Source organism: Marmota monax, unplaced genomic scaffold, assembly GCF_021218885.2.
Source record: "Marmota monax isolate L192 unplaced genomic scaffold, Marmota_monax_Labrador192_F-V1.1 WCK01_AAM20220418_F8-fsc00019, whole genome shotgun sequence".
NCBI classification, from domain to species: domain Eukaryota; kingdom Metazoa; phylum Chordata; class Mammalia; order Rodentia; family Sciuridae; genus Marmota; species Marmota monax.
In genome coordinates, this window is record NW_026695242.1 from 10,359,126 (window position 1) to 10,383,294 (window position 24,169).

General features: G+C 33.2%; 1 protein-coding gene across 7 annotated transcripts in view; it reads left to right on the forward strand.

Moving 5' to 3' along the window:
- The window catches only part of Herc4 (HECT and RLD domain containing E3 ubiquitin protein ligase 4), a 120,887-nt gene that overhangs the window by 83,344 nt on the left and 13,374 nt on the right, over positions 1-24,169 (forward strand). For 6 of the 7 annotated variants that reach the window (XM_058577951.1, XM_046419903.2, XM_046419900.2 and 3 more), the window contains 7 exons: positions 4,816-4,839; positions 7,111-7,209; positions 8,609-8,776; positions 9,009-9,152; positions 19,262-19,428; positions 20,093-20,159; positions 22,464-22,546. In XM_058577951.1, coding sequence (XP_058433934.1) covers positions 4,816-4,839; positions 7,111-7,209; positions 8,609-8,776; positions 9,009-9,152; positions 19,262-19,428; positions 20,093-20,159; positions 22,464-22,546 — 752 coding nt within the window. The remainder of the gene's footprint in view (positions 1-4,815; positions 4,840-7,110; positions 7,210-8,608; positions 8,777-9,008; positions 9,153-19,261; positions 19,429-20,092; positions 20,160-22,463; positions 22,547-24,169) is intronic. The other variant, XM_046419901.2, reaches the window with a different exon arrangement.

Below are 24,169 nucleotides of genomic sequence, written 5' to 3' on the forward strand. Positions count from 1 at the left end.
ACTTTTCAGTTTGATAGTTCTGTCATCCAAATTCACTGTAGTATATAGTGATAGTGATTATCATATCAAATTGAATTTCATTAGGGAGCTATTTCAGCACTACTGTTTTCTGATAAGAGCAAGGCATTAAGGTCTACCTTTCTGTTCCTGGTCCTCTTTGCCTTCTCATTCTCTTAAATCTATTATATGGTTAACATACTTGAGAATTACCCACATATTTTTCCTTTCTCTCCATTTACTGACAGACATGAAATTAAATAGGTGGTTGTGGCAGTGAAAGCTTGTTCTTTAATTTTCAAAGTGGATTTAATAGAAATCAGAATCCAGAATCCATGACTTTGGTTTGTTTTGATCTCTCTTTGGGAATGAAGGACTGACAACCTACTTTAAAGGTCTTCATACAATTTTAAAATAAATTTTTAATCTATAGTATGACATCTGACCTCAGAGAGCTATCAACATACTTTAACACAGAACTCTTAATGATCTCTCTTCCCAAATAAGATTATGCTTTCATTACTAGTCTTAATACTGGGTTGAATGCCATGTTGACCCTATAAATCAAGTTTTAAAGAATCTGTTTTGTGATAATATAGTGTTTGTGTATATGTATTTGTATATACATATGAATATCTATACACATGTGCACATAAGTACTCGCGTACTTATACACATAAATTTGTGTAAAAAAAAATTTGTGTAAAAAAAAATTGATCAACAGTTATGGTCTTGAAATAATTTCATTGCTTCAGTGAGAAAAGTTTAAAATATTCTTTGATAGAACATAATGACGAACAATAGTAAGAAACTTGTTTCTCTTAGTAACCATTTTATTATGTATGTATGTATGCCTACACACATCTTGTATATGTTAAATATAATAAAATTTATTTTTAAAGTCATAATTTTATATACATATATAAATATAAAGCTTTATCTTGTGCTAAATACTACAAGAAAATTATTTTGTCTTTATGCCATAATTTGTTGGGATTCTCCCCACCCCCCCCCATTACCTTTCTTTTCCAGTCAAGGACTTTTAAGAATCCATTATGATTCCTAAATCTTAATAACTAATAGTTCTTGACTTTCCTTAAACAGGTTGATCATCGTTAATTTCAGAATCCAAAGATGCTCAAAAAGTTTTGGATTTTGGACTCTCAAATTAGGTTTGCTCAATCAGTAAAGTGTATGCAATATTCCCAAATCTAGTCCCAAACATTTCAGCTAAGGGATATGTCCTTTTGTTTTGCTGAGATTTCCTAATTTTCCACCTCATCCCCTTCCATTCTCCTGTCCTTTTTCAAGTCTTTCTGGTTAAATGTCTTTGTGAAATCTTTGCTTGATTTCTTTTACTCCTGCTAGTTACTATCTAGTCTGTGGTTTTGTTCCCAAGGCTCTGATTTTGATGTGTGAAAATATGCAATTGGATTCCTTTGCTTTTTATCTCCCTCTGCTTGTGACCCTTTGGCAACATAAAAGGAGCATGTATGTTTTGTCTTTTTCTCTTTTTTTATCTTCTGCTATTTGATGATTTTTCTCTACTTCCTTTATTCTGTACTGACTTGCACATCTCATACCCTCATTTAACTTTGCTCTTCAATTGCTTATGAAAACACCTTAGTTAGTAGGTAACTACCAAACTCTGCCATTTTTCTTCCCCTTTTATACATTTTGTTACTATACATGCATATCAATATATAGCTAATAAAAATTGACAATTCAGCATAAAATATAGAAGGGTCTAAATTGGGTCTATCATGTTTGAATTACAGTGAGATTCAAGTTTGTTTTTTCAAAAACTGGAATATACTTATGTGACACACATGCCAGATCCAAATGACTTTAGACTTTGTTTTGTTTTGTACCAGAGATTGAACTAAGGAGAGCTTAACCACTGAACCACATCTCTAGCCGCCCCCCTCCCCCCTTTGTTTTTTAGTACCAGGAATCTAATTCAGGGGCACTTGACCACTGAGCAACATCCCCAGCCCTATTTTGTATTTTATTTAAAGACAGGTCTCACTAAGTTGCTTAGTGCCTCGCCATTGCTGAGGCTGGCTTTGAACTCGCGATCCTCCTGTTGTAGCCTCCAGAGCCCCTGGGATTATGGGCATGTGCTACTTCGCCCATCCTTTAGCCCTTTTTATTGCCGAGGCTGGCTTTGAACTTGCATTCCTCCTGCCTCAGACTCCCAAATTGTTAGGATTATAGGTGTGTGTTCTTCACCCAACTGCCTTGGACCATTTATACTAACAAAAATAATGGGTAAAAAGATAGACTTGTGGAACAGCTAAATAGAGGAGCTTTGGGAAGATATACCAGTATTTAACTTGCCTAGGTTGAGTTTCTTCCCCATTTAATAAAATAAGGATGTTGACTAAAATATATTTGTACTCCCTTGTGGCTGTAGTATTTCCCAGAAAAATCCATCATTTACAACACTAATGTTTATTTTGCTTTTTTTAAAGCTCCCTTATCATTTTTTTTTTTTTTTTTTTTTTTTTTTTTTTTTTTTTTTTTTTAAATTTTAATATTTATTTTTTAGTTATCGGCGGATACAACATCTTCGTTTTTTTTTTTTTTTTTTTGTATGTGGTGCTGAGGATCGAACCCGGGCCGCACGCATGCCAGGCGAGCGCGCTACCGCTTGAGCCACATCCCCAGCCCTCCCTTATCATTTTTAAAGACATTAATATGTTGCAAGAATTCTTGGAGTGATCATAATGTCATATTCTTGCTCTATGCATTAGATCATCAAACATAATTTAGAAACATTTACTTCTCTTTTAACTGCCAAGACCACCCTTTTTATTTGAGTTGCCTTAATGTTCAGCATTTTTTCTTTATATCAGAGTAATTCTGTATTATGCCCCTTGTTTACAAAAAATAAAATAAAAAATCATTGATGTTTAAAACATCCTTAGTGAAGTCCAGTTTAGATCATGAAATCCTAACTTTGAACACTTCATCTAGTCCTTTGTCATTCCACCTTCTGGGACATCAAGTAGCTGAAATTAGACACACCTTAACCCAGTTTCAAGTTCCTCACTTAAGTAACAGCTAATAGTGCTGCATATGTGGATTTAGAGCTAGTTTAGCAATAAACCTTCAGTTGACCTCACAGTTTTTTTGCCACGACCACTACCACTTTTCTTTCCTTCCAGATTTCCTTTGGCAGTACTACTTTGTTGAATTATATTTGAGCTACTTTACAACACTAATGTTTATTCTGTCTTATTTTATCTTCCCCCTTCAGTACTGGGAATCAAACACAGAGAGTGCTCTACCATTGAGTTTTACCCCCAGCCCTGAAAGAAACTATTGTCAGTTATTTTCTTTCTTAGAAAAGAATTTGCGTAGAGTCATGTTTGGTTATATTTATACTACTTTGGCTATAAGCACAGTATAGTGAGAAACCTTAATTAAATCTTTGCTAATATCTTAAAGCCTCTAGTGAAGTTCATCAAGACATATGAAAATTTAGCCAACTACAAAGTTAGAAATTCCACACAGGACTATCCTCACTTCTGATACCAATTGCCAGTTGGGGTAAGGGATGTGTTCCCCAGACTACACTCAGACTCATAGCACTCTCGGAAAACTATTAGACTGATAATTGCAGTTTACTATAGGGAAAGGGTACATATTAAAATGTCCAAGGGAAGAAGCACATATAGCAGAGTCTAAGGTCCCAAAGACAAAATATCTTGCTTTTCTTTCCCGGGAAGTTATGGGTTAGTTACCTGGCATTGATGTCTGTGATATCACAAAAGATTGTTAACCAGTGAAGCTCACCTGAATCCTGGTGCCCAGAGTATTTATTGGGACTCAGTCACATCCTGCTTATGTGGCTTGACCTTTTCTAGAGATATAACTGGTACCATATGACCCAAGGCCCCATGGTAAATCACATTGTTATATTGTCCATGGATAAAGACCCTAGGCAAATAAAGACACTCCTATCAGACTTGGTATTTCAAACGCCTATAGATTACCTCTCAGTAGCCTAGGGCAAATACCCTGTCTTTGGTTAAGATTAGTTCTTCATTACATAAGGCACCATCCACAGATTTAGTGATATATTCTGAAGATTCTAGTACTTTTCATGAATCTAAACCATATATGGAAGCATTCCAAAAGAAAGTGTACTTTCCTTTTCAAGGAAATGGTAAGCTTTCATTATAATTTCCATTATTACCTTTATAAATGTATATTTTCTTCTACTTAACCTCTATGTTTGGTTTTTAAAAATACATAATATAAAATATCTTGTTTTTTTAACATTCAATAAATACCTCAAGATAAAAAAAAAATCTTGTATTTTTTTTTTAACTTGTTTTTGGCAAATAAAAACGAATGGTGGCTTATTATCCTTCAGGTTGTCTCCATGTAGCATTTTAATGTGTTAAACACTTGACTTTGTCCAGATTAACCAAGGCTTTTAAAGTCAGAGATATTTTCTCAGTAAAGAATCTGAGCCATAAAATTATTTCTTCAAGATGATATCAGGTTTAGGACTAGTTTCCTTATTCTACCTAAATTCTACAAATGGGGATACTTATTTGCTGAAACCAAATTTTATTATATTCAGGCTTTGATAATTTTAGGATCACAGGATACCTAAAACAAACTGTTACACTTACATAAGGGGCATATGGGAAGGGTACGTTTTGTTGTAGATGTATTTTCTACCTTGTTAATTCAATATTCAACTGTAGCAAAGCATATGAAATGCTACTTTGAATAGAAATAAATTTGGACACTAACATTGCTCTTTCCTCATTATTGTTGCATTCTGCACTGCTGTTTTAGGATGTCAGCCATGGATTAACTGAGGTAAGTTTGGTGTAATAGTCTTGTGTTCAGAATAGATATACTGTTTTTCCAAAGATTCCCCTTTGTGTGATTTAAAAAAAAAAAAAAGTGTGTGTGTGTATGTGTTTTTAAAAGTTGTCTATACAGATTGTTCTGTATAACATTTCAGAAGAATTTTCTGAATATTTAAACTTACTTTAGTTAACATTACTCTGTATGATGCCTTTCAATAAGATTGCTTTAGAAAATAGTTGCTCTTCTCCTTATCTTCCAGTATAAAATGCAATGTGTCCTTAGGGGGGAAAAAACTTTTAAAATTTGACAAATGGCTACCTAATAAAGCAAAGAATACTTTAGAGATGTAAAATGATTATTTCTAAAACTAATAATTGATATTTGAAATGGTCACTAAATTAAACTTTGTATAATCATCTTTTTTACTTTGTTTCATGTATTTTCTTAATGTATCAAATTTGACTTAAGTAATCAGTAGCCCTGAACCACCTTTTAACTCTTGGGAACATTATAGCACTTCTTTTCTCTGTTATAGATGTTAGGTTTTGCTTTGCTTTTTTATTTATTTGATAGTCTTTTCCCAGCATTTGAACCAATGAAGTACTTTGAGTTAGATTGAAATTACAGGTTTGATATTGTTTGCTTCCTCATTCTCAAACAGAAGTAGTACATAAATCAGTTGAAAACAGGGCTGGAAGTACAGCTCAATGGTAGGGTGCTTGCCTGGCATGCACAAAACCCTGAGTTCCATCCTAGCACTGCAAAACAAAAAAGAGAAAAAGGAAATTATTTTGAAGCCAAAGGGGACTTTAGAAATATCTAAATCTTTTTGAGTTTCAGAGAAGTAAAATGACTCCATGATCTGTAGCTAAGTTAAAACAAATACAGGATAGAGGCAAACTTTGTCACATACAAATATTAAAGAGTGATCATTGACTGTAAAATACATGTAACTTAGCATGTGTCTTATATATTGAGAACAAAGTTGAAAGTGATTAGACAATATTTGATTGGTTTGGGTGGCTCAAGGTGAGAGAGAAAAATAAAAATAATACAGATATAGGATAGGAAAGAGCTGGAAACAGTATTATTTTAAGAATTGTTAGGCTGGGCACAGTGGGGCACACCTGTAATCCCAGTGGCTCTGGAGGCTGAGGTAGGAGGATTGCAAGTTCAGAGCCAGCCTTAGCAAAAGGGAGGTGCTATAAGCCAACTCAGTGAGTCCCTATCTTTAAGTAAAATTCAAAATAAAGCTGGGGATGTGGCTCAGTGGTTAAGGGCCCCCAAGTTCAATTCCTGGTTACACCTCTGCCCCTCAAAAAAAGAATGGTCAGAAAAATTGGGAATGTTTAGCACAGAATAAAGACAATTGAGGGAAAGCATGGTTAGGACCTCAAATATTTAAACCATGTACACTTGCCTACAGAGGCAAAACAAAGGCAAGTGATATATAGAAATACAGGTTCAGACAATATAAAGAACTTTCTAGTCACTTAAAAAGAAGGGTATTGTTTCATATTCTTTTTTGAAAGCCTCATAGCAGAGATTATCTCAGGGCTGACACAAAAATATTACCTTGTTGGGTAGATTGTACAAATAGTCATCCTCTAACTGCAAGAATGTGTGACTGCTGATTATAATTCTTTGTATTTTTATGTACTGTTAGAATAGCATTCAGTCACTGTGTTAGGATAAATAAATGTAAAGTGTCTTAATGTCTGTTAATGGTACTCTGAGATCAGCTCTCATAACTTTAACAGCCAACAGAATAATAACACTAATGAAAAATTATCTTGAATGTTAAATGTGTGAAAATGTTCTTTGGTTCATAATTTTGGCAATGCCACTTACTATGTATCTGCTATATGAAGGATGGGGTGATTAATTTTCTGTGGCTTCAGTTGCTAGGATAGTTGTACTAACATGTTAGAGCTGGACATAGTATTTAACATGGGAGCTCTCAATTGTAGGATAAACCTAATTCATTGAAACTTAGAGTTAACATATGCTAAGTAAAAGATACATGTTATTTATGATTTTACAGGCTCTTAACTATATAGTTAACTTCCTAAAATTGAGAATTAGACTTATTCAAGTACTTTATGTAATTATCAGTAAAAATTCTATATTCAGAAATAAGCAACATGTTTTCTTCGTAATTCCCGAACTAGATGACTAAATAAACCAAGAATGTGATCATCTTTACAAGATATTACAACACCCACAGCAAATATATCACAAATCACTTGAACTAATATATTAATTTTTTATTTCTAGTTGGCAGATATCCCTGTTACAATCTGTACATATCCATTTGTATTTGATGCCCAAGCAAAAACTACTCTGTTACAAACAGATGCAGTTTTACAGATGCAGGTAAAATATTGTATAATAACCTGATTTGAGAATATTTTAAAAATTGTTTCTGTGATGTTTTTAAAAAATATTTGATACTTGCCCATAATCAGTAATCTTCGGGGACATTTGTAACATTGTAGTGTGTCATTTACAGAGTACCTTGAGTAGCTAGCCAGAAAGAAGACTTGTGTACCTATGAGAACTACTTACAAAAAAGTGCTCTGATGGAGATAGAATAATTTATCCTTAAAAGATTATATGTCAGTTTTTCATTATATAAATATGTAATTTTTCTTAACTAGTTTACTTGATATTGTTAACTTGTTTCAAAATCTTTGTTCTCTGTCATTTATATACATAGTAAAAAATGTAAATAACTAGAGATGAGTTGATATTCAAGTGGGAAGCATCTGTTTACTTGTTAGGAGGATATGAAATTTCCTTGAATAAAGTTTTAGTAATAAAATCTTTTCCTGAGGTTGGTAATCGTAATCTTTTATTCCTCTCTCCTGTTCCTTTCTTCCTGATTTTTCCTGTTTTTGAGCATTTTTTTCATTCCCAATGAAGATTTTTAGTTTATATTACATTTAATTTTAGTTTACATTATGACTTTGAAGAGTTACAGTAGATTTGCTTTATCACTTGTAAATAAAAAAGATGTTGAATTTACTCAGGTATAGAATATATGAGTATAAGTGCTAAGGATTAAGGAAACTGTTTAAAAAGAGATTTGAACTTTAATATTCTAAAAAGACTTAAAAAAATCAAAAACACAAATTTTTATTCTTTTCAGATAAATGCATTTGTTTTTCTAAGTCCTTCCAAACATTTTAATAATAAATAGTAGGGAGTATTTTAGAGATGTGCTCATTTTCATTTTCATCACCAGATAAAATATTTTTGTAGGGTTGTATATATTAACAGCTAGTAAACCAGTATTTTTTAAAAAAATTCTTTCTTAAAATAATTTAATGACTTGTGCTTTAAATATGGTATATTTTGTTTTAGAACAAGATACAATGTACTTCCTTGGCCAAATTGTTTTATAGTCTCTTTAAAGGTTTGTTTTATTCTGGTTTTTTTTTTGCTTCTCTCTCCATCCTGACCCTGCAGTTATTATTACATCGTTAGGAAAAAACAGTGCTCAGATTTAGCAATATTCTTATAGTTCTGTGCTTGCTTACCTTAATAATTTTGTGAGTTCTGCATTAATATAAAAAATTTCAAAAGGGTATGCTTTATGGTCAGTTTACTAAGTTCTTATGCTATAACTAGATGCTGTGTGAATTCAGTAATTTAAGAATTATTCCTGAAATTATAGCATACCATCTAACTGATAGGTAGATGTTAGCCTACACAGTCACAGTAGCTTCTTCATAGCATTGATATTAAAATTTTTTAATCTTTTGTTTTCTAGATGGCTATTGACCAGGCCCACAGACAGAACGTCTCTTCTCTTTTTCTCCCAGTGATTGAATCTGTGAATCCCTGCTTAATTCTAGTGGTGCGTAGAGAAAATATTGTAGGAGATGCAATGGAAGTCCTTAGGAAAACAAAGAACATAGATTACAAAAAGCCACTCAAGGTAATTTGCCAGATTCTTTTGTATAATTGGGACTTTTATTTAGAAATTGTTTTAAGTTTTCTTGTTTTTAGTGTATCTTTGAGACTTAATAAATAAAATAATATAATTACAAAATTTATAAAAACCTGTAAATTGCTGAACTCTTATTAGTAATATATAGCATGTTACAAGGCCTCCACAATTTACCATATTTTCTTACAGTTTATTCAGTGTTTGCATTTTGCTATTTTAGGTTATATTTGTTGGAGAAGATGCTGTGGATGCAGGAGGGGTACGCAAAGAATTTTTTTTGCTCATCATGAGGGAATTATTGGATCCTAAATATGGCATGTTTAGATATTATGAAGATTCCAGGCTCATTTGGTTTTCAGATAAGGTAAAATATCCAACCATCTAATTTACTACTTTGTATATATGCGTAGATTAATCAAATTACCCCAGAAACAGAGTTATTACTGAATTCCTGACATATTTTGTTCAGAGATCTGCTTTAATACAATTTGAAAAATTTTAAACTATTAGATTGAGTTGTCAAAACACATTAATGCTTACCACGTATTTCAGATTACACGAAATTTAATAAGGAATGGTCACCCTGAAAATAATGTTGACCTTTTCCTTCTGTTTACTTCAGTTTGGGAATTGAATCATAATTGCTAGAATAACTTTTCTTCTGAGAAGAGCTAATTTATCATCAGAGGTTATTTATGTTTCTTTTTGGGAAGAGTTGGCAAACTATGGTATATGAGCCAAAATCTTGCCACCACATATTTTTGTAGATAAAGTCATACTCATTTACCTATTATCTGTGTCTGCTTTTGAGCTATAACAACAGAAGAGTTCAGCAGTTATAACCCAACAGAACCTAAAATAATTACATCTGGCTCTTTTCAGAAAAAGATTTGCTGACTTATGATTAAGTAAAATGAATGGTTTAGTTTGCCACAGCTCAGTTAAAAGGTATTTTAGTTGAATATTTATGTCATTTATAAAAATCTTTACTATTTAGTTTTTCTTCCACTGGCTGTCTTGTGTGATAATAACAGTCATTGATGCTCAGTACCTGAGCATTAATTTGTTAGAGGTTGCAAATATTGCTACTGTGATTCTAATATTTCTTTTTTGTTTCCTGGTTTGGATATTTCTATATAGAAATTTCCCTACACTGTGTGATTCCTTAGTTCCAGTAGGTTGAGTTGATTCTCAAGTTGGTATGGAAAAGGATTCTATTTAGTTACTAATCTTTTAAAAGAATAAGTCTGGGGGCTGGAGTTGTGGCTCAGTGGTAGAGTGCTTGCCTAGCACGTGTGAGGTACTGGGTTCGGTTCTCAGCACCACATATAAATAAATAAAATAAAGATCCATTGACAACTAAACAATATTAAAAAAAAATAAGTCTGTTCATTAGGGATCTCAGTGTTGATAATTCATTTTTTGGTTTATTTTCAAGTACTACTTTGTTTTCATGGATTTCAATATATTTGGTATTTTTTAATACATTGTATATGTTATTTTTATTAATGCTCATATTTTACTGTCTTTGTCCAGGAAGAGTCATCAAATTGTTGTTAGTTCCCTTGAAGTAATTTTAGTACTGATCGGCAGCCCCTTGATACCGGGTGTACTTGTTGGACAAGCTGTTCCAGACTTACACATTTATTATCTAACAATACTGCCAATATTATGATTAGCGAAAATTTTTTTTTTAATTGTTCTTTTTGTTCTTATCCTATGTGCTAATAGATACACAGCTAAATAATGTTTTGATATCACTTGAAATTCTTATATACTGGTTATTCCACCAATAAAAACATTTAAATTAACTTGTGTTTTATTTTCAGGGATTCCTAGTTTAATTTAGTTTTAGAAGAATATAAAATATTTATTTAGTTCCAAAGTTAAATCTATAAAATAAGATATTAAAGAAGTTAAAATTTAACTTATTTACTCCCTATAAACTAGTTTAAAACTATAACTTAGTTTTAAAATAAATTTTGTGAATTAGCCCTTTTTTTTAACAAATACAAGTAGGCTGCGATATATTATATACCAAAGTCAGTTTTATTGTTTTTGTCTATGGTCATGTAAGCTGTTGTCATTGCTGAAACCTAGGTGAAGGATATGTGGAAACTCCAGTATTGCAATTCTTGAATCTTTAAAGTGTTTTAAAATTGGTATTTTTAAAAATCAGGGTATAGTGTACATATTTTATCAAGAGGAGACCTTTTAGCTTGGTATGGTGGCACATGCCAGTACTCAGGAGGATTTGACAGTAAAATTGACTAGTTCAAGGCTGGCTTAGGCAACATAATGAGACCCTGTCTCAAAATAAAACTTTAAAAAGAGCTGGGTTTAGCTCAGTGGTGGAGTGCTTTCCTAGCATGCACAGATCCTGGGTTCATTTCCAAGTACTGCTAAATAAATAAACAATTTGGGTGGGAAATTGTAGCATGTTTGCATGTTGTGATTAATTACTGAGAAAGTAAAAACACTGCTGTCAATTGTAGGAGCAAGATCCTTTAGTTGCAAAGAAAGGATAGGTTTATGTAGTAGTGGAGGGTTGACTATAATTCGATATATAGATCTGTATTAGGAGGGAAGGCTCAAGAGGGGTTGGGGGGAGAGTGTGTGTGTGAGAGAGAGAGAGAGAGAGTGTGTGTACACATGACTTGATAATTTTGATAATAGGAGGTTGTCAAAATTCTTGGAACTGATTCTGGTTTACAATGAAATAATACACAAAGTCTTTAAAGAGTTAAGATACAGAAAATGTATAGAAGATTTGAGGAAGGAGAAGGTGTGAAATTATCCTGAGGGGAATGGAAAAATAAGTTAACCATATAAATAAATGTAGGATTAGACTGGCAATCTTCAAGACTCACTTGAAGCTTAATGTTACTAAATTTAAAATGAAACCAGTTTGCATGGATAGAGGTAAAGACAAAGACTGTTGATTTGAACAAGGTTGTGGTTTTTAGCAAGTGAGTATGACAAAAGAGAATGATTATATTAATGTATCATGGAATTTAAGCTTTAAGAGGACTTGATGTGGAGTATTGTGTATTATTGATATTAATAAGTAATTGTTGAAGTTAATAGCTTGTAGATATTGGTAGAATCAAATTGTAAGGGGAACTGAGAAAGTTAGAGATAGTGATAAATTAGAGAAAGCTTCCATTTGAGATTTGGAGTGTTCCATATAACCATGGGAATGAGATGTGATGAAGACATGATTATTAGAAATAAAAGCAAGTCTGGGATCTGAGAAGCTACTGTGTGTAATTGCTGATGTTTCAATCTCCTGTTGTACCCTCTAGCTGAAAGATTTGTAAATTTTGTTGATCTTTTAGTTAGAAGAAACAACTTCTGGCTTTCTTGTATTTACCTATTCTGTATATTTTATCTCCACTTTAATCTTTTATTTTTATTTTCTTTCTTCTACAGATTGTTCTTCCTAGCTCCTTAGGATGTAAAGTTAGTTGTTAACTTGAGGTTCTTTTTTAAGTTATTTACAATTAATTCCTTCTGAACACTGCTTTCTTTGTATCCCATAAGTTTTCAAATATTATATTTTCATCTTTCTAGTCTAAGTGTTTTTTAATTTTCTTTTTGATTTCTTCTTTGTTGGTTGTTTTAAAGAGTGTATTGCTTAATTTCCACATTTTTCAACTTCCCAAATTTCCTTCTGATACTAATTTCTAATTTCATTGCACTGTGTGGTTGGAGATTTTTTTAAAATCATTCTAGTCTTTTTTAAATTATTGAGATTTGTTTTCTGACACAACATATTGTTTAGCCTGGATAGTGTTCCATGTACACTTTTAAAGAATGTGTATTCTAGCTGGGTGTGGTGGCATAGGCCTGTAATCCTAATGGCTCTGAGGGTCGGGCGTTAAGACCAGCCTCAGCAATTTAGCAAGGTACTAAGCAACTCAGTGAGAACCTGATACAAAATAGGGCTGCGGATGTGGTTCAGTGGTTGAGTGCCCCTGAATTTAATCCCCAGTACTCCCCGCCCCCCACCAAAAAAAAAGAAAAAAGAAAATGTATTCTTCTATATTGGGTAGAGTGTTTTATGTATGTCTGTTAGGTCTCAATTTATAATATTTTTCTTTTTTCCTGACTTATCTGTCTAGTTGTTTTAGTCATTATTGCAAGTGGGATCTTTTTTTTGAGAGAGAGAGAGAGAATTTTTCAATATTTAGTTATTTATTTTAGTTTTCAGCGGACACAACATCTTTGTTTGTATGTGGTGCTGAGGATCGAACCCGGGCCGCACGCATGCCAGGCAAGCACGCTACCGCTTGAGCCACATCCCCAGCCCCTGCAAGTGGGATCTTAAAGCCACTGACTCTAATTATAAAATAACATTTCTCCCTTCAGTGTATTTTGTAGTTGTGTTGTTAATACATGTTTGTAGTTGTTACAACTTCTTGATGAATTCTTTTCTCAGCATGCCTTTCTCTTTTCTAACAATTTTGTGTGGTATTAGTCTATTTTGTCTATTATTAGCATATTCACTCCAACTCTCTTTTATTAATATTGTGGAATATCTTTCTTCCAAGCTTTCATTTTCATTTTACTTGTATCTGTGGATCTAAGATAAGTCAGTAGATGGTATATAGTTGGATCTTGTTTGTTTAAAACATTCTGCCAGTCTTTGATTGCAGAGTTTAATCATTTACATTTAAAGTAATTGATAAAGAAATGCTTTTATTTTGCTCTTTTTAAATATATATCATACGTTTTTTTGTTAATTCCTCCATTACTGCCCTTTTGGTATTTGGTTTTCTTTATGTACTTACTTTGATTTCCTGCTTATTTCCTTTTCTGTTTAGTTATTTTCTTACTGTTGCCTTGGAGTTATAATTAACATCTTAAATTTATAATAGTGTAGTTTGAATTAATACCAACTCAACTTCAATGGTCTGTAGGAACTCTGCTATTACATAGCTTTGTCTCCTACTTTGTTGTTACATGTTACGTCTTTGTATATTGTGTGCCCGTTAACATCGATTTATATTTATTTTATATGTTTTAAGCATTATACAAAAAAATGAGTTAAAATTTAAAATGCAATAATGCTGGCTTTTATATTTATCTGTATAGCTACCTTTGCCAGAATTCTTTTTCTATGACTTTGTATTACTGTGATGCATCCTTTCATCAGCCTGATGAAGATTTTAGCATTTCTTGTAGGAAGTTCCACTAAGCTACATCTCCAGCCTTTTTATTTCATTCATTTATTTATTTATCTTAGAAACAGGGTCTTGCTAAATTGTGAAACTGGTCTCAAACATGCAGTCCTTCTTGCCTCAATGTCTTGAGTCTCTGGGATTATAGGAATGCACCATCACATTCTGGCATTCCACTATTTTTTGACAATCATGGTTTTTGATGGGAAATCAGCTGTTAATGTCAATGAGGAACACTAGTATACAATAAGTTTCTTTTCTCTTGGTACTTAGTTTTTGATGCTTTGTGTTGAGTTCATCTTGATAGAAGCTTTTTGCCTTATTTAAACATGTAGATTCATGACCTTTATCAAATTTGGGAAGTTTTCAGTCACTTCTTCAAGTATTCCACCCCACCCCCTATTCCCCACCCTCATCCCCCCACTTTTGGGACTTCCACTATATGTTTGATGGAACATTTGATAGTTCACAGGACTCTCTTCATTTTTCTTCTTTTGGCTTTAATTACGCCCCCCCCCCCAGACTGGTAATCTCAGTTGACCTAGCTTTATGTTTGCTGATTCTTTTTCTTCTCAAATCTCTTATTATACCTTTTGAGTCAATTTTTTGGTTTCAGTGATTATACTTTATAACTTCAGAATTTTTTATTCCTTTTTATGCACTCTATCCTGTATTGACATTTTATATTCAGTGACTCATCATTATCATATTTTTTCTGTAACTTTCTCTATTTGTCTCTCTTTGGTACCAGGGATTGAACCCAGCTGTGCTTAACCACTGAGCCACATTCCCAACCCTTTTTATTTTTTTTCTTTTGATGCATGACCTTGCTAAGTTGCTGGGGCTGGCTTTGAACTTGTGATACTCTGCCTCAGCCTCCCAGGCCACTGGGCTTACAGATATTTGTCGTTACAACTGGCCAGTTTTCTGTGATTCTTAGTCTGTGATTTCTTTTAGCTCTTTAAGCATATTTAAGATGGTTGATTTAAAATCTTTGGCTAAGTTAATGCTTTCTACGAGGCAGTTTATACTTTTTGTGTGTGTGAATAAGCCATATCTTTGTCTTTTTTTCTGGTAAGTTTTGGTTGAATACTGGGCACTAAATGTTACAATGTGGATACTATGGAAGTCATATTCTCTCCATTCCCCGTGGGTTTGTTCTTGCTGCTTGTTTAATTACTTTTCTAAATCATTTTGTTTGCAAAGTCTTGATATTCTTTATATATGACAACTGATGTTTGCTCTGTTAGCTTAGAGGTCAGCTGGTGATTGATAAAAGATTTACTTAAATACCTGGGCCAAAGAAGAGAAAGCAAAATACTCTTCCAGTCTTTACATGCTGCCTCTGTCTTGAGTACTTCTTCAGGGCTTAGCTAACCTACATGCAAATTTGACTTAGCATATACTTCCTTCTTGCACATTTTCTAAAGATTAACTAAGTAAAAACTCAGAGTCTTCTTTTATCTTATTTGAACACATGTTCAGCTCTGGACATGCACCTGACTATATGCCTTTAAATGCTTTTGACTATAGGCACTCAATAGGGAAACTGCGTAAAATCTGTGAGGGCCCTCAGAGGCCATGAAAGCAAAGGTAAGCCCTTGAGCTAATCTTCAGGGAGCTACCAGATGCCTCAAAGACATAACCACTGTCCTTTGAAAATAAGGTCCATATTGTTCTGTCTAATGCCAGCAACCTACAAGAAATGAATGTTGCCATCATCATAGCCACCACTCAGCTGTGGAGTGGGGCATGATAAGGGGTTAAGTTAAAATATCAGAGTACACTAAGCAAAATTCAGCAGCTTCTTCATGAAGTATTCTCCTTGCTAGTTTTTTATTAGTTTCCAGCATTCCAGAAGAGTTCACTCTGACATTTTTTGCCATCTTAAGATTCATTGTTTTTGTGAAGGGATGGAGTTTTACTCTTCCCTCTTCTGCCAGTTTCCGTGACATTACCCTTTATTTGGGTAGAAGACAATAGAATCCAGTTCATTTTTCAAGGATATACTTACTACCTTTTCTTATTACTTAGAGGGCAGTGATTATTGCTCTCCTTTCTGCCCTCCCACCCCTACTCCCAATTTTAAATGTTTATTTTATTTTCCACACTCCTCTTATTCCTCTGGGTGTTTGTTTTTTTTTAAGCACCTTCTTTTTTAAAAAAAATATTTATTTAGTTGTAGATTAACACACAGTATCTTTATTTATTTTTATGTGGTGCTGAGGATTGAACCCAGTGCCTCACATATGCGAGGCAAGCACTTGACCACTGAGCTACAGCCCAGCCCGTCTGGGTGTTTTTTTGTAGTTGTTGTTTTTCTATTTTTGAGTAGTCATTGGCTCTTTATTCATTTAAGAATGTGGCACTGAAAGCTTAGATGTGTGGATATATATGCATTTATGGATTTACAGGCTCTATCCTTTCAAGCGGAAGCAATTGTTATCATATTTAGGTTTTTTAACTGTTGAGGTTTAAAGAAAGATTGTTACCTTGGCTGTCTATTTTAGTAGTGTTCTGAATGCTGGAAGGGAAAGCAGTGATTCTCATTGTTCACAGTATAGACCCTTATCAGATCCCCTTGTTTTCAGTGCAGTACCCTCATCATCAGCTGTCTTAAATTTAGAGCTTCTTTGGTTCAGCCTCTCTAGAAAAAGAAAGTACTTTCACCTAAACATCCTGTTTTCAGTCTCTTAATACCTACTGGGCTAACTGTAACTTTTACAGGCATTTTTACTCCTAGTTCCTGAGTTTGCAGCACAGATTAGCAATAAAATTACTTCTTCTGTTTTTCTTCTTTACTAAATCAATTACCAACAATCCATCTACTCTTCATGTTTCGAAATGGCATTAATATATCTTCAGTGCTATTAATCCTCCTCTATTCTTTTTTCTTATGGGGTTTATACCATTTTTAGTCTTAATTCTCATTTAGAAAGTTTCAAAAGGGAACGTTTACCACATAATTTAAGAAGGGCTTTCTAAGCATAAACACAATATAAGACGACATGGTAGAAAAAGACTTAAGTTGGCCACTGAAAACTGTGTTACTTATGCATAACAGAAAACATAAAATTTTTTTAATACTTATTTTTTAGTTGTAGTTGGACACAATTTCTTTATTTTATTTATTTTTTTATGTGGTGCTTAGGATTGAACCTAGGGCCTCGCATGTGCTAAGCGAGTGCTCTGCCGCCACAATCCCAGCCCAACAGAAAACATAAAATTTAAAAAGCATAGATAGCATAGTTGGGCACGGTGATCCACACCTATGATCCAAGCTACTCTGGAGGTTGAGGCAGGAAGATCTCAAGTTAGAGTCTAGTCTAGATAACTCAGTGAGATCCTCATCTCAAAATAAAAGGGCTGGAGACATGGCTCAGTGGCAGAACACTCACTTAGCATGTACAACATTCTGGGCTGGATCCTCAGTCGTGCCCCCTGCCTCAAAAGGCATATATATATAATAAATGTGACACAGGATGATACTCATATATTGTATGAACAATTTAAGTACAAATACATAAGAAAAATATTATTCCCCCCAAAATAAGTGGGCTTAGTACAAGAAATTTCATGAGTTCAATATCATTAATAGTGAAAAATGTATACTAAAGTAAATTGTCATTTTAAAACCCATGACAAAAAAGCATTTGTTGTGTATATAGTATGTATGATATTGTGTATATATAGTATGTATGATATTGTGTATATATAGTATGTATGACATTGTGTAATATAGTATGTATGTGTGACATTTTTCTGGACTGAAGTGGCAGAAGAAACTACAACAGAATAATCAGTAAACGTTTTAACTATCTTTTGGATTAGAAATTCTTCCTTAAGAAGCAAAGCTATGTGTGGTAGTATGTGCCAGTAGTCATAGTTACTTTGGAAGCTGAGGCAGGAGGATAATTTAAACCCATGAATTTGAGACCAGTCTGGGCAACAAAACAAGATCCCTTTCAGTAAAAAAGGATGCTCTTGCCCTACCCCAATTTTTCTGATGCTGAGAATTGAACACTTTTTGAGTGTCACTGAATTGCCTGAGCTGGCCTTCACTTATGATCTTATTAGCTCTAGCCTCCTGACCAGCTGAGATTGCTGTTGTGTGTTATCATGCATGACTATTTGTCTTCCTTTGAAAACACTGAGGCTAGCTAGTGACTGAACTAGGTCTATAACCCAAGTCTAAATTTTTTAAAAAAATTATTCTCTTAATCATTCTTTTCACAGAATTTTTTATGTGTATATTTTACTTCTTTGAGCATGAGGAAAAAAAAGTACTTTCAGGTTTCTTTTCGTTTTGTTTTTGCAATGCTGGGATTGAACCCAGGGATGTTTTACCACTGAACTATATCGTAGCCCATTTGTATTTTTTATTTTGAGACAGGGTCTTGCTGAGTTGAGGCTGGTCTCAACTTCCCATTTTCCTTGCCTCAGCCTCCCTAGTTGCTGGGATTATAGGTGTGCCTCCCAGTTAGACTTTGATTAATTGATTTTTTAAGCTTTGTTTTAATCTATATTTTCAACTATAGTAAAATAGCTGATTTAGCAAATCATCATACTTTTTGCATGATGTAATGTGCAACTATTAAAAACCATGTTCTGGAAGAACATTTAATGAATGACATAAGAAAATACTCATGGGTAATTGGAAAAATGAAATAAAAGTTTGAATATAGTATTTTTAAATTATTTTTCTGAATTTATAGTAGATGGAAATATTTTAGTAACATACATATTAATGGATTCAGAGTGATGATTTTGTATATGCATATATACTGGTCAAATACACCCTCCCCTACCCCATGCATCCACCTGTCCCTCTTTCAGCTTTCAGGTTGACTAGATTGTAGATATATTTTCTTTTTTGTGTTTTTTTTTTCCAAATAATATGTATTTTTTTTAATCAGGAAAAAAATATTATAGTGCCCATTTTACCTTTAATTTAGTGTTGCTTTTTTTTTTTTTTTAAATAGTGCTGAGAATCAAACCCAGGGTTACCCAGGGTTTTGCCCATGCCGGACAAATGTACTACCACTGAACTATATACATTCCCAGACTAATTACTTCATGACATGGAACTGCCCCCCCCCCAAAAAAAAAAAAAGGTGAAGTCATATATATATATATAAGTTGTAGAGAACTTTTAATAGTGATATTATGCCATGGAGATACTAATGCAGTGTTTGAAATTTTTTTCTTGTTCATTACTTTTTCTTCTATTTGTAATCAGAAGAAAATTGGAAGATAAGTCTAACCTTTTTTTCCTTATATTTATTATTAGACATTTGAAGACAGTGATTTGTTCCACTTGATTGGTGTTATCTGTGGATTAGCTATTTATAATTTCACTATTGTGGACCTCCATTTTCCTTTGGCTTTATATAAGAAACTCCTGAAAAAGAAACCATCCCTTGATGATTTGAAGGAACTAATGCCTGATGTTGGGAGGTTAGTTGTAAAAAAGTATCAAGGGTAGGATTTGGGAGATAAGAAATGGGAAATGTACAGAAAATTTTCCTTCTAGGATTAATATTGTTGTTTCTATTAAATTTCTGAAATAAATTGCATTATAAATAAATGAATATACATCCTATTACCGAAATCAAAATTTTCTACCTTAAAGACTAATCTTCAGTATAAAGACTAAATTTTTCAGTGAATGTCTGAAGTTTTGTCTTCAGTGCTTGATTTTTAGTGATTTAAAAGTACTTTACATATATCAGATAATAAATGTATGAAGATAGTGTTTTCTGAGAGTGGTTAAATAATTTATTTGGACCTCTGATTATACCCTCATTTCTACTTTGAACATATAAAATTTTTTCAAAATTATTACATAAAATGGAGTAAAAATTACATATAAATAAGAACAAATGCTGAAAATGGGTTGATACATGGTCTTTTTATTCAGAGGAAGAAAGAAAACCTGTTTTTTCCCCCAACGTTATTTGTAAGTTTGACAGTGTGCATACTCTGTTCTGAAACAAATGTAAAAATACAAATTAATGAAAGGATTTTATCAAAAGGGAATGAGAAATACGTACTTATGCAAACAAAATAGTCAAAATACTTAATGATATTTTACCTTAAAGAAATATACATTGTTTTACAGAAGTATGCAACAATTATTGGATTATCCAGAAGATGATATAGAGGAAACATTTTGTCTAAATTTTACGGTAAGATGAAAAACATAAATTAGTCTGATTATTCATCATCCCTTTTATTTAACAGCTTTGCCTTGTAGTTTCATTTTGAAGATGCAACTCTTAATCTTTTAGCTAACATTTATTGAGCATTTGCTATGTGTTAGACACAATATATATGTTGTTCCATTTTAACCTCAATAATCCTGTGAGGTTAATATCATCCTATTTTACAGATGAAGGAAGCTAAAATTAATAATTATATATTAGAGTGGGTACTCAAATCCAGCTATGTGACTTCAAACCTTATGTACTTTATTATTATGCTGAAATGGTGGAGCACTCCTGTAATCTCAGCAACTGGGGAGGCATAGGCAGGAAGATCAGAAGTTTGAGGTCAGGGGCTGGGTTGTGGCTCAGCGGTAGAGTGCTTGCCTCGCATGTGGAAGGCCCTGGGTTTGATCTTCAACACCACATAAAAATAAATAAAATAAAGGTATTGTGTCCAACTACAACTAAAAACAATAAATACTAAAAAAAAAAAAAGTTTGAGGTCAGCCTGGGTCTTGGGGATATAGCTCAGTAGGGATAGCATTTTCATAGCAAGCTCAAGGCCCCTTTAATCTCCAGTACCACCAAAAAAAAAAAAAAAAAGGCAAAAGATCCTTATCCAAGTGTTTGTTTTTGAATCTGTGATTCTGCATTTACAGAGAAGCAAGAGGTTATTGTAATATGAATAACCTTGCAACTTAAAAGATTAATTTCTTTCTGTTTTCTTGCTCATTTTGTCTTACTCACTGTTGGATGATTTAGTATGATACGTATGCAAATTCATTGCAATGTTATTTGGAAATGAAATTGCAAACCCTGTAAAAGATGCAAAATTTTATTAAGTTAGCAAAAAGGGATGTTGAATGGCTGATCTAGTCACATACTAAGCCATTGACAAATGAGAATCTGCCAAAAATAGACCAGTTGGCAATTAAAGAAGAGAAAATCAGCAAGGATGATGATAAGGCACTTCAGAAGGGAACATTTAAATATTGTGAATTTCACACTTGAAAAAATGGTAAAGCCTTTAGTCTATTTTTATTTTTTTTTACACATACATATTTTTTATTTCAGACTAGAAACCTGATTCTCAGCATAGCTTCCAAAAAATACCCATAATAAGATGCCATGTTACACAACTGTCTACTAGCTGCATGATATCAGGAACATTCTATGTTGTGCTCGCCTGGCATGCGTGGGGCGCTGGGTTCGATCCTCAGCACCACATACAAATAAAATAACGATGTTGTGTTCACCGAAAACTAAAAAAAAAATTAAAAAATACATATATTAAAAAATTCTCTCTCTAAAAAAAAAAAAAAAAGAACAATGGGAAAACTTCCATTGTATCTCTCCATTAATGCCAGATTGTATCATATTACACAGAATTGTTTCATATACCTTTGATTTTTTTTTAAGCCTCTTGGCATACATTTTCAGAACTTGATGTTTACTCTATTTATCCATGTATTAAATTGATGTATTAAGTCTGAAATCCTGCTCCCCTCTGGTCTTTCAGAATACTGCCCATCCTTCTTTCTACAAGTTTTAGGTAAAATTAAGCTATCCTTCCTGTGTGGTCTGGTAAAATTTTGTTTTATGGCATTATTTTATTGTAATGATTGTTTATATATCACATTTTCTCCTTTTTTATTAGATTGGTAAACTTTAGAGCAGAAATGTGTTCATTTCTTACTTATCATTCCTTTTCTACCATAGTATTTTTACAGATGCTAGATTTTCATAAAAGAGGATAATATTCCAAAAAAGGAGTAAAGGAAGGATATAGAAGTGGGAATGGCAATGTTTGTTTAAAAAATAATTAGACAAGTATGAGAAATAAAAGTTGCAAAATAGCCAAACACCTGTGATTAAACATATTTTGCAGATAGAGTAATATGGGAGAATAGTAGTAATGTGGGAAGAATGCATAGCTCTTCTAAGCTGAATACATTCTGATAATTTGATTCAGTCACTCTTCTAAGGAAAATATCCTAATTTTCTACTATGTTCTAAATATTTTGTTCACAATTATTCTGTTTCCTGTGCTTAAGTAACCAAACATTTGATAATTTATAATTAGTCATAGTAAGATATCAAAATACTAGAGTATGAAAATTCCTAGTTGTGGCTTTAAGCAGAATTCATAAATAAGTGATGGTGCAGAATTTTGTCTCAAATTTATTAGTTATATCCATGAGACAAAAGGAAGAATATAATAGTAGATTATTAAAATACTAAGTTTTGAGTCTGACATTGACTTTTTTTAAAAATTTAAATTAATAGATCACAGTTGAAAACTTTGGTGCAACAGAAGTGAAAGAGCTGGTTCTAAATGGTGCAGACACAGCTGTTAACAAACAAAATCGGTAAGTGAATTATAGCAGCATCAGTGGGAGTGATTAAAATTGTAGGGCTTTTTTTTTTTTTTCCACCCCCGAGAAACATGTCACAACCCTTAGTTTTTACTCAGGTAAAACTTGGACTGTTTAATGAAGAACTAATATGCCTCTGCTCCTGAAATGCCCTTAAGACATCAGTAAAGGAATGAAAAGATCATAAATAAAAAAAAAAAAAACAACAAAGAAAAGTGAGAGGAGATTGTAGCAAATGCAGTTTTGGAAGCCAGAAAATAGTGCTTAGTTAAGATTGCAAACCAGGGCTGGGGTTGTAGGTCAGTGGTAGAGCACTTGCCTCACATGTGTGAGGCCCTGGGTTCGATCCCCAGCACCACATAACAATCTACAACTAAAAAATAAAGATTGCAAACCCAGAAAGCTGCAATGTAGAATGGAGCAGAATTGCTAAGAAGACTACCAGTTCATATTGTAGAACAAAGGCCGAAGCACTAAGAGTAAAAAACATCCTTTTACAAAATGCATGGAGTTTGTAAACTATTTTTAAAAGAAGCAGTTAGAAACCTTTCCCTTAACACATCCAGTAACCTGGCAAATGTCCTTCTCTAGCTTAGGCAGGAGATTAGAAATATATCTTTTAGAGACATTCAACTGAAGGGACTGTGGTTTGAGATACCTAGGCATAGCTATGGGAAAGGAGCTGAACTGAAAATAGGGAGATGACGTGAAATTCTACAGCTCCTTCTTTCTTGACCCTTTGTATTAGAAGATCTTTTTCTGAAGAAACTGCCTATGTTTTATATGTGAATGGCTAGCCAGTGAGTAGACATTTAAGGAAGGACCAAAACAGTTAAAAAGAATGTCAAGGAACAGGAACAATGCAGAATAAAGAATAAACTTCAAAAGAAACTGAAGTCAGTATCTTCAAGGTGCCAACATCCAGATGGATTCTTTTAAAAATTGAGAGGAAAAATTTATTGGAAGAAATGGAATGAATGAAATTTGTCAAAGAAAATGGTACCCAGAAACTTCCCAGAACTGAAGTTTGGGAAGCCTTTCAAGATTGAAAGCAGGGGAAGTAGGAAAAAAAGACACATACCAAGGCAAAATATACAAACTAAATCCTTCCAGGAGAGAAAAAAAAGCAGACAACATACAAAGAATTAGGAATCAGAATATCATCAGACTTGTAAGAACAACACTAGGAAGCTAGAAAATTTAAATTCTGGGAGAAAAAGCATTTTAATTCTGTATTCTGTCATTATATATAAACATTTTCATATGTGCACCTTCTCATAGAACCTACTTCTGATGCCTCCATCTCAGATATGTTGTACCAACCAAAATAAGTAATTAAACCAGGATAGAGGAAGGTACAGGATACAATATAAGAGAGAGGCAAAGAGGATTCTTTTGAAGGAACAAAAGCTGTGTAGAAGTTTCTCAAAGAGAAGAGTTTGAAGGAAATTAGGAGAAAAATCCAACTGATGCTACCTGATATATTTGAATGAGTATGGAGGAAATTGACAATTGTTTTGGGAGAAGTTAGGGATAAAGCAGCACATGAAGGAACACATTATAATTTTTGTTTTAAGAAAAGGTAAACACAGGGCCTGGGGTTATGGCTCAGCGGTA